The 10,968-nt window shown below is 47.0% G+C and overlaps 1 gene segment (V, D, J or C); it reads left to right on the top strand.

The window, feature by feature from the left end:
• The first annotated feature begins 1,963 nt into the window (after positions 1–1,963).
• Positions 1,964–2,518, top strand: LOC124227185 (immunoglobulin lambda variable 2-11-like). The segment is given in 2 exon segments: positions 1,964–2,046; positions 2,163–2,518. Coding segments are annotated over 2 exon segments (402 nt in total).
• Positions 2,519–10,968: the final 8,450 nt, after the last annotated feature.

Below are 10,968 nucleotides of genomic sequence, written 5' to 3'. Positions count from 1 at the left end.
ATAGCATGGGAAAGATCTGATCCTGTGCCCTTACCCTCCTCTAAGCCCTGGGTGACTGCAGAGAGAGCAGGAGAGTGCAAGCAGAGTCCCGAGTGTGACATTTGCTGGGAACATATTAGGAAACTGCACCAAAACCTATTTCTATTTGGGGTCCTCTCCTCAGACTCAGCCGGGAATGTTTTTTTTTCCTCACACACCTGAATGTGGCCTGGAGACTCTTTGGGCAAATGCAGCAGCTAAGGTTCCCCACTTGAGCTCTCTCCTTGATTCATTCAACAAACAGTCGTTATTGAGTGGGGCATTAGGGTACATTCCTGTATCCTCAGAAAGAACCAGGCATGAGAAATATGAGGATGTGAGCATTTCAGACGGTGGAGCAGCCTGTGCAAAGGCACTGAGGTAGTGGGAATATGGCCAGACGAAGGACCAGCAAGCAATCCAGTAGGGCTGAGGAATCCTCAAGTGGAGCCTGAGAGGAGGGAGATGAGGGGAAATTGTGGGCAGCACACAGAGCACATGATGACTGACAGCCCAGGTAAATAGGTTGGGTATTTTCTAAATGAAAAACGAATTTGAGAATTTTTACAGTCAGTCCTGCTTTACCCCAAACCCATTCCTTTCTAGAAAAATGCACTAGATCGAGCAGCTCTCTGTAGATGGAAGAGACTTTACCTCAGGAAGGCACACACCCTGAGGTGAGGTTGTTTTAATGCACCACACAGAGCACAAGAGGCAGAAAGGTCCCCTGTTCCCTGTGACACCAAAACACGCCATGAGGACAGGTCCCTGTAGTGTGCTCTCAGGCCACATCTGAGCCCAGTGCCCTTCTCCCACATCCTCAAACACTGGGATTCACCTCCTGCTTTCCCTCGGGTCCTTCTCAATCCTCCAGACTTTTCTTCCTCAGGCAGTACTTTTTCTTTTGACACATTGAGAAGCTAGACCGTCCTGACCTGGTCTCATTTTTCTCATCCCTCCTTCCTACTGGGGTTGGTTTATTTCACATCTAGTGTTTCCTCCGCCCTGAGCCCAGAGCTGCCTCACAGGCAGTTGCCCCATGTGAAGCTGTGGTGGGACACGCTAGATAGTCCTGAGGTGAGCGATGGGCCACCTGATGTGGCAGGTGCCACATTCCATTCTGGAAGTTAATGGACAAACGGAACTGAGCATAGAGGGAAATAGAAGGGATCAGGGGGCTGGTAGTGAGCTGGATGAGGAAGGAAAGAGGAGATGAGGGGAGCAGAAGTAAGATTTCCAGCTCCCACTCAGGGGCCTTCCCTTGTGCTTGGGCTGCACCATCTGTGGCCACCAGGGGGCAGTGAGGACCTGCACTTGGGAAGGTCCTTGCTGTGGCTTGCGCTGTCCTGGATGAAGTTGGAAGAGCTGCTTTCCTCTGAGTCCCTCTTATGTCCCAAAGTGGTGGTGCTCCCAATAAAAAATATTCTAAAAGTGCTAATAAACCACCCAGAGCTTAGCCTAAGGCCTCAGTCTCAAACCACTGCAGAGACAGAGGATAACTAACTGAGGGGAATATGAATAAGGATTGAGGGGGATATGGGTTCCCCAGCTCTGCCTTTGATACCAGGATGATGGAGCAGTTGGGTCTCTATCAGCCAGCCTGGGACCCTGTCCTCACTTTGCCCCACACAGCACGGAGGGGAGTCCAGGGAGTTCTCACCCAGGAACCACTGTGACTCCCACAGCTGGAAAGGTGGGGCTATCCCTGGCTGGATCGATTTCTGCATACTGTCATGGAATCAGTCTTTCCTGACTCAGAACTTGTTAGAGTTCTAATTCATGAGTAACTGCTGTCCAGGGATGCAGAAGTATCTATAATCAAGGGCCAGAGCAGAGGGGGTGAGGAGAGGCAGGTGCAGGAAGCAGATTTGCATGGAGGCCCCTCCCTCCTCTGGGGCAGGGGGGAAAGGATAAGAGAGGTCTGGGGGAGCCAGGCCCCGGGTTGGGGTCTCAGAAGACAGTGCTGTTGGGGAATCTCCACTATGGCCTGGGCTCTGCTCCTCCTCACCCTCCTCACTCAGGGCACAGGTGAGGCCCCCAGGGAAGGGACCATGGGGACATCTGAGCTGATCCTTTGTGTCCTCCTCCTCAGGCTCAGCTGGGACCCTGCACTGAACTCACCAGAGTGTTTTTCCTCTTTTCAGGGTCCTGGGCCCAGTCTGCCCTGACTCAGCCTGCGTCAGTGTCCGGGACTCTGGGACAGTCGGTCACCATCTCCTGTGCTGGAAGCACGGGATCTTATAAATATATTTCCTGGTACCAACAGCACCCGGGCACAGCCCCCAAACTCCTAATTTATAATGGGAATAATCGGGCCTCAGGGATCCCTGATCGCTTCTCCGGCTCCACGTCTGGCAACATGATGTCCCTGACCATCTCTGGGCTCCAGGCTGAGGACGAGGCTGATTATTACTGTCACGCGTATGCTGGCAGTTATAGTTACCACAGTGGTTCAAGCCCATGGGGAAGTGAGACCCAAACCTCCTCTGAGCTCACTTGAGTCCCTTCACTGCGAAACTGAGGCTTTCAGTTTTTCTTTGTCACTGTTTTATTTTGAAATAATTACAAACTTCAATAAAAATTTAAAGAAAACATAAAGAATGCTTGAATAACCTTTTCCCTGATTCACCAAATTTTAACATTTTTCCATATTTGTTTTTCACGATATCTGTTTATTCTCACTCCGCATATATATGTATGTGCATGTCTATGTACATACGCATACGTTAATATACATACACAACACACACAAAACTTACTCATTTTCTGGATCATTTGAGAGTAAATTGTATGCAATCCCACCTAAGCCTTAATGCTTTCTTTTAGATAGAGTTCACGTTCCATAAATTTTCTCATTTGAAGGTTCGTAATTCAGTGGTTTTTAATATGTTAACAAGTCTGTGTATCCATTAACACTCTGTAATTCCAGAACATGTTCATCCCCCGAAGGAAACTGCTCATCTGTTAGCAGTCACTCCCCATTTCCCTTGTCGCTCAACCCCTTCAAAGCTTAATTTACACCTTTGTCTGTGGATTTGCCTATTCTGGACATTTACAGGAATGGAATCCTACACTAATTGGCCTTCGTGTCTCGCTTCCTTTGTTCCTCATGGCGTTTTCAAGCCTCATCCACATTGAAGCATACAGTATCAGCAGTTCACCCCTTCTAATGGCCGAATAATTATTGCATTGTATGGACATACCTCATTTATTTATCTATTAATTGGTTGATGGAATCTCATTAATCTATCTGTCTTCTCTGTCATGACCCAGGGGCACAGTGATCCTTTTGGGATCTAGGACATGAAAATTCTAGGTGCCCATCACTTCAGACAACAAAAGAAAAGTATCACATTCACTCTGAAGGAAATCTTTAGGAGGCATCAAGGCCACTTCCTTCTCCCCTCCTTAGAGCCTCCTAAGGATTCCATGTTGAGGGGCATCTCTCCTTCTTTTCTACCTGTTGTTTGAACATGTCCTGGAATGCTGGAGAGGGCAGGGCAGGGGTCTGGAGCTCAGCTTCTCAAAACAAGAAGGGGCTTTGTCCCACTACTGGCTCTTTCCTTTTCCAGTTTCTTTCCTTGTTTTTTATTTTTGAGGAAGATTAGCCCTGAACTAACATCCAGGCCCATCTTTCTCTACTTTATATGTGGGATGCCTGCCACAGCATGGCTTGCCAAGCGGTGCCATGTCCACGCCTGGGATCCAAACTGGTGAACCCCGGGCCGCTGAAGCAGACCTTACGAGCTTAACCACTGGCCACCAGGCCGGCCCCTCCTTTTCCAGTTTCTTTGTTCAAATTTTCTAGGTGACTCCAAAGGCTACAAGCACAGATTTTTCACCTTACACTTTCAGTTTCTCATGAAAACCTTCCCCATATCTACATTGGTTTTGCGTTCTTGATTATGTAACTAAGGTAAGGAAAAATATTCAGTTCCATTTCAATTTTTTTTCCTAAATTCCTTTTATTATGAAACGCATTGCTTCTAAAAAAGAATGCGTGAAATGAATATTCACAATTTAAGGAAAAATAATACATGGAAACCATATAGATCCATCACTGCATCTACCCACCCAAAGCCTCTCTGTCCACACTGATACCGACCCTGATATCAGTTTCCCCACACTAAACCCAGCATATATGGGTTAAAAGCAAAACACCCATTCCCTGCTTACTCTCTGGCTTCCTGGCTCCAGAATCCACTATCCTCAATGGAGACAGACACTGTCAAGGACAAGCACCTGGATCATTGCCTCCCTGCAAAGAGATACAGGCTGGTGGGGAAGCTGCTGACCAGCAAGGTCATGGTCTCCCTCCTCTCTGCAAGTGTCTCAAGGCCAAAGACAGGCTGGTGGGAAAGCTCCGACCAGCAAGTCCATGTGCTCGCCCTCCCCTACCTAAAACCCCAAATAAAAACCCTTCCTTTTAGCTTTTTGGGGAGTTTGGGATTTCAGCATTAGCTGCCCCCTCTCCTTTCTCAGCGCTGTGCAAAAATAAAATTCCTACTTTCTTCCACCCCTCCCGGTGTCAGAGATTGGCTTGCTGCACAACGGGTGAGCAAACTCACTTCAGGTTCAGTAACAACACAACTCTCCAATTAGTCACAGTGCTGAAGTTGGTGTTAGTCATTCTATTATTTTTTTACATTCCTTCCCCACACACTCCTAGGCTGCATCCCCAAACAACATGGTTTGAAACAGTGAGAACTAACAACAAGCCAGCTGAGTGAGGAAAGGATAATGTGTCTATCGGGTGAGGCCCCAGGAGACACTGATCCTAACAGAGGCTCAGGCACAGTCTCGAGTGGAGCTTTCCTGGGATCTACTGGAGCCCCTCTTGAAGACAACAGAAAAGACCCCCGGGTAAGAAAACGGTGTTGGAGACTCGGGCATGTGTCCCTACTGGATGTGGGAAGGTCTGGGACCTCTAGCAGGAATATTGACAGCGATTAGCTGGCCCACACTTTCTGCTACTTAGTTGGCCTGGCCTCCGGGAGTGATCTGAGATGACTTCACTGGGAGGAGGAGAAAGAGTTTATTCTTGGCTGATGGGGACTCTCTGACATGGCTCAGGACAAGACAAGCCTAGCACAGACAGGAAAGTACAAATGAGAATCCAGGCCACTCAGACCCGAACAGTACAGGATGCTATCATTGCTCTTGGCACCTAGGTGACGTCCATTTCCTCTTAGATGAATCTGTCCATCTATTGCCTATAAGGAGAAGGCATCAGTGGAGATGACCCTTAGAAAGTGGTGGGTAGAGGTTGCAGTGTTCGTGAGGCACACGGGGGTTCTCCTCATGATGCCCACAGAGTGAACTCCACCTGGCCTCCCCTCATCCACAGCAGTGCGTTTTACCCTCTGTGCACGGAGCGGTAGTGGCCAGTGGTCTGCCAGGCTCAGTACTAGGAGGGGAGAGGATCTGGAGATCTACCTGCTTCTGGAACAGCTGCCACTTATTTTAATTTTTTATTTATGTCAACTCATCTCTTCCACATTCACAACTGATTGAGAGTTAAAAATGGTATTTCAGGTTGGAAATTTGCAGACTTGGGACTTTGCTTGTCAGGTCTAAGTCAGTTAAAACTTGTCAGTGTTCATCCTGGCTTCCAAATTTGCGTTGTCTACGTCCCTTTTCCTTGGTCTCTTACAGAACACTCTGGCATATCATTATAACTTTCAATACAGGCTTAGCGGGGTTTAGGAAGAACAAACACAGTTGGTGTTCATTCAGTTCCAGCCACAACGGCCAGAGGGAGAATCCTCTTGTGACTGGAGTTTGTTGTGTGGATTGGGGAGGGGGAGAGAGAGGAAGAAACGATGCGATAGATTCTTCAGGGAACAAACTTCTTTTGTTGCCATTTTATAAACAAATCAATGGTCAATGAAGCCAACGAGAAGTCTGCAAAAGTGTCCACACAAATACTTTATAAGGAGCCTTGAGAGGGTTTCCTTTATGTTTCTTAAGATTCGGGTTTACAGAGATCTTGGAGATGTGGTTTCTTTCTGTCACTGTGTCCTCTTGTTTGGGAACTCCAGTTATATGTATATATTAGGTCACTTGAAGTGTTCCCACACTCGCTGATAATGTTCCGTGTTATCAAATTCATTTTCGCTCTGTGTTTGCCTTGGACAGTTCTATTGCTATGACTTGGAGGTCACCAGTCTGTTCCCAATGCCCAATCTGCTGTTAACCCCATCTAGTGCTATTTCATTTGAAGTGCTTCCATTCTGAGCTTCATTGTATCTTGTACCTCTTGCCTGAGAATTTCTATCTTTCCGTTCCTTCCAGAAGCTTTGTTGTTATTTCTTGTGTCATTTTTTAAGTTGGCTTAAAGTCTTCATGAGATGATGACAGCATGCCTCTCAGATTGGAGTTAGCCTCTGTTAATTACCGTTTCCATTGTAGTTGACCTCTCCTTGGTTCTTTGTATCTTAAGCGATTTTGGATCCTACCTGGATAAATCCAATATTCTTTATTTTTTTTTAAATAAAATAAAGTTTCCTGTGATAAAACTATGGGTCTTGTTTAAATCCTATTTTGATAGTTTTGTTTTAGCTGATGTCTACCCTATTGAGTCCAGGCTTCCGGTTCTATCATTCTTTTTGTGAGCTGTGGTTTCTATGCCAGTAAAATGTGTAAGATTTGTGACCTGCTACTGGAATCTGTCCTAAATGTGAGCTACACAGCGGCTCATCTGGTATCTGGGTGGCTGTCTATCCTTAAAATCTTTTCCTAATTTCTTTCTTATTATATCAGAGTCCACGTAAGTGCAGCTTAGAGGGGAGCCTAGGGACCAGAAACAGCATCCAGATTACTTTCCAAGCTCCTTCCCCTCCACGGTCTACCTCCCAGGCCCCAAATTTTTGGATTTCTGTTCAAAACAAATTGTCACTTTAGTTACTCTGCACTGTTAGGCACTCCCTGTGACAGGGCTGGTGTCCTTGCCAAGTAGTAGAATGACGAAGAGCCACAAAAGCAATGGTTTGATTGTCACCTTGTTGGCAAAACAGTTACTAAGGAGCAAGAGCTTTCTCCACGGCATTTTGTCTTGGTCTGTGGACATGGTGAGGTGGAGGAAAACAAGCAGAAAACACATTTTATGTGTTTTCCAATAAATTAAAGATAAAGTGGAATGCAATCTTTGGATAATATAAAGTCCAAGATAAATATCACTGCTGTGTGCATAGAGGTGCCCCATTGTCAAACCTGCACTCTCCTCTCTCATTAATCTCTTTTTAGGTCAAGTACAAAGGCGAGTGGCCTTTTTTGTTTTCATTTCTTATGTTGAGAATCAGAAGCTAAGAACGGAGAAGTCACCTAAATCAACAGTGGAAATGGCAGAATGGGGAGAAACAGATTCGGGGTGAGGACTGTGCCTCTTGCTGAGTGCTCCTTGTTCCCAACTGGGCCCCTCACACCTGTGCACCTGATGCTCTCAGTGGCCTGGAAGTGGCAGATCACCTTGCGAAATCCAATGCTGCAGCTGCTTCAGCACAAAGAAGTGGGGGAGGGGAAGTGACAAGACTGCAGCTGGGGAGACCCCCCACCACCGACCAACTACCAAATAGCAGGTGTTTCCCTGGGGGTGGGCAGCGACACTTTCCTAATAGTATGGAGTCCCTGAAGAGTGGGCAGGCATCAGAAGGCACGGAAAGGAGTGCCCCAGGCCTGAAATGGTCACAGAGAGACAGTCATATCCCAGCAGAGACTCTGATGGACCAGGAGCTCATTAAAATGATTCCTCTCCTGTGTAAATCAGGTATAAAAAATTCAAGTTCCTGATCTTCAGAAAGTACATGTCAAAATGTTTGAATCTCTTCAGGTAAGCTGTGCAGGGATGCAGAAGTATCTCGAATCAAGGACCAAGTGAGAGGGGGTGAGGAGAGGCAGGTGCAGCAGGCAGATTTGCATGGAGGCCCCTCCCTCCTCTGAGGCAAGGGGAGGGTATAAGAGAGGTCTCGGGGACCCCGGCCCAGGGTTGGGGTCTCAGAAGGCAGTGCTCTTGGGGCGTCTCCACCATGGCCTGGATTCTGCTCCTCCTCACTCTCCTCACTCAGGGCACAGATGAGGCCTCCAACGAAGGGACCATGGGGACATCTGGACTGATCCTTTGTCTCCTCCTCCTTATGCTTAGCTGGGCCCCAGCATGGAACTCACCAGAGTGTGTTTTTCCTCTTCTCAGGGTCCTGGGCCCGGTCTGCCCTGACTCAGCCTCCCTCAGTGTTCATGGCTTTGAGAGTCGGTCACAATCTCCTGTGCTGAAAGCAGCGGTGACATTGAACATCATACCTCAGTCTTCTGTTACCAACAGCACCTGGGCACAGCCCCCAGACTCCTGATTTATAATGTCAGTACTCAGTCCTCAGGGATCTCTGATCCCTTCTCTGGCTCCAAGACTGGAACACAGCTTCCTTGACCAGCTCTGGGCTGCAGGCTGAGGACGAGATTGATTATTACTGTTGCTGGTATGCAGCCAGCTAGATTTACCACAGTGACCCAAGCTCATAGTGACGTGGCACCAAAGGCTCATCTGGGCTAACTCGAGTCCCTAGTCCATAACTCAGGATCCCTTCTAGTTTTTCTTTGTTCTTGTTTTATTTTTAAATAATTGGAAACAAAAAATTTGAAAAAGTTATATAATAAACTCCTGCGTATCCTTTTCATAGACTCACAAACTTTTAATGTTTTGCCACATTTGCTTTTCATTATAACATTTTCTCTCCCTCCCTTTCTCTCACTCTCTCTAATAAACACGCACACACACACAGAGATACATACTCACACAGAAACCCACACAGAAATTATTCATTTTCTGAACCGTTGGAGTGTGGGTTGCATCCATGAAGCCCTGAGGTCTTAATACTTTCTGGAGGTATAATTCACATTCTATTAGTCATTATTTTATGTTGTATATTTCAGTGGTTTTTAATACTTTTACAAGTGTGTACAACCTTTAACACTCTAAATCCAGAACATTTTAGATCACCCCTATAATAAACATCTCACCCATTAGCAATCACTCCCCATTTTCTACTTCTTCACTCCCTGCCAACCATTCTTTATGTCTGTGGATGTGCCTCTTCTGGCCACGTCACATATATGGAATCATAGAAGATGTGGCCCTTTGTGTGTGGCTTCGTTCACTTGTCATCATGTTTTCAAGGATCATCCCCATTGTAAGATGTATCTGTACTTGATTTGTTTCTATCAGCCAATAATATTCTATTGTATGGATGCACCACGGTTGTTCATCCATCCATCAGCTGTTGACTTGCATTCATTTTTTCTGTCTCTTCTTCTGTCACAGCTCAAGGCAGAGTGATCCTTTCGGGATCTAGGACATGAACCTGCTACATTGACATCACTCATCATGAAAATGTAAAAACATCATATTGACTCTCAGGGAAATCTTTACATTCTTCTCTCATTCTTCGAGCCTCCCAAGGATTCCTCAGTGAGGTGCATCCTTCCTTCTTTTCCACGTGCTGTCTGGACGTGCTGCACAGGGCAGGGAGGGGTCCTAGATCTTGGCCTCGGCTTCATGAGAACAGTATGATACGGTGCCTCGTTCAGCCATTGGCTCTGTGTTTTTCTTTTCCAGATTCTTTGTTCGAGGGTTCTGGCTGACTGTATTTCTACCCACATTCTGAGATCTCACAAAGTCAGTTCTTTCACCTTTTTTTGGTTTCTCCTGGAAACTTTCTTCACTTATAGATTTGTTCTGACTCGTTGTCTATGCTGAAAACACTCCCCAGAGACGTATGATTTAACCTCATGGTATGGATGTCAAGACCATCTGCAAGGCTGCTGCTAGGGGGACTCTTAGAAGGAAGGAGAAAATGATGGTCCACACCAGCGAGGTGGAATGTCAGACATGCCATGGAGCTGCTGGGAAAAGGAATCAAGAGGCACAGATAGCTTTTAGCTGAGTGGCTCTACCAGGTAAGGATGGACCCATTTTCAGGGGAGATGGTCCTCAGTAGACCCTGGAGGATACAGCATTTACTGGAGTAATAAGGAATGCACTGGCAGAGAAGTACCAGCATCATTGAGGGGCTCGGTGTGTGTCTCTGCTCCAGGCAGGGCCAGGTAGGGGAGGTGCCTAAGAAGAGGCTTTTGATAGAAATAGGGATGGCAGGACACAAAAGTGATAGAGGACATTGGTGAGGTTTAACCACAGAAGCCAGGTGAGTGGCAAAAGAGAAGTGGCAGCCAGGGCAGCTGACCCTTAGGGTGCTGGAGACAGTCAACAGAGTACAGTGCCCCTCAGGGCAAGAAAGATGAGGCCCCAAAGGATACCATTCAGTCTGTGTGGTGAGAGGAAAGTAAGGAAGGAGGGTCTGGAGGCTGAGAGCCAAGTCCCTCTGCCGTTTCCTAGGAGCCTAACCTGCAATATCCGGTCATCTCAGAGCAGAGTGTTTACCGCATGTGCCCCTTTCCTGCGGCTGCTGTGACACATTCCCACAAACTGGCTGGCAACAGATCAGAGAAATGATTCTCTCACAGGCTGCAGCCCAGAATTTCGTTGGCTCGACATCAAGGTGTCTGGGGTGGCTGGGCTCCCACCAGTGTCTCTAGGGGAGAACGTGTTCCTGCCTCTTCCAGCTTCTGGGGGCTGCCGGCATCCTTGGCTTGTGGCCACATCACTGATCTCTGTCTCATGGTCACATGGCCTTCTCCTCTGTGTGTGTGAGCTCTCCCTCTTTCTCTTATGAGGACACTTGTGAGGGCATTTAGAGCCCACCAAGCTATTCCAGGGTCATCTTCTTTTCTCAAGATCTTTAATTTCATCACAACCACATAGAAGCTTATTCCAAATATGGTAACCTTTACAGGACCTGTAAATTATTAGACCCCATATCTTTGAGGCCATTATTCAGCCCACTCCATCCCATTCCGAGTCTTTGTGGAACAACTAGAAATCCCACATTTATCCACAGGGGA

Source organism: Equus quagga, chromosome 15 (assembly GCF_021613505.1).
Source record: "Equus quagga isolate Etosha38 chromosome 15, UCLA_HA_Equagga_1.0, whole genome shotgun sequence".
NCBI lineage: Eukaryota > Metazoa > Chordata > Mammalia > Perissodactyla > Equidae > Equus > Equus quagga.
Note: the sequence above shows the minus strand (reverse complement) of the source record. Positions and strands in the feature narration are given on the sequence as shown.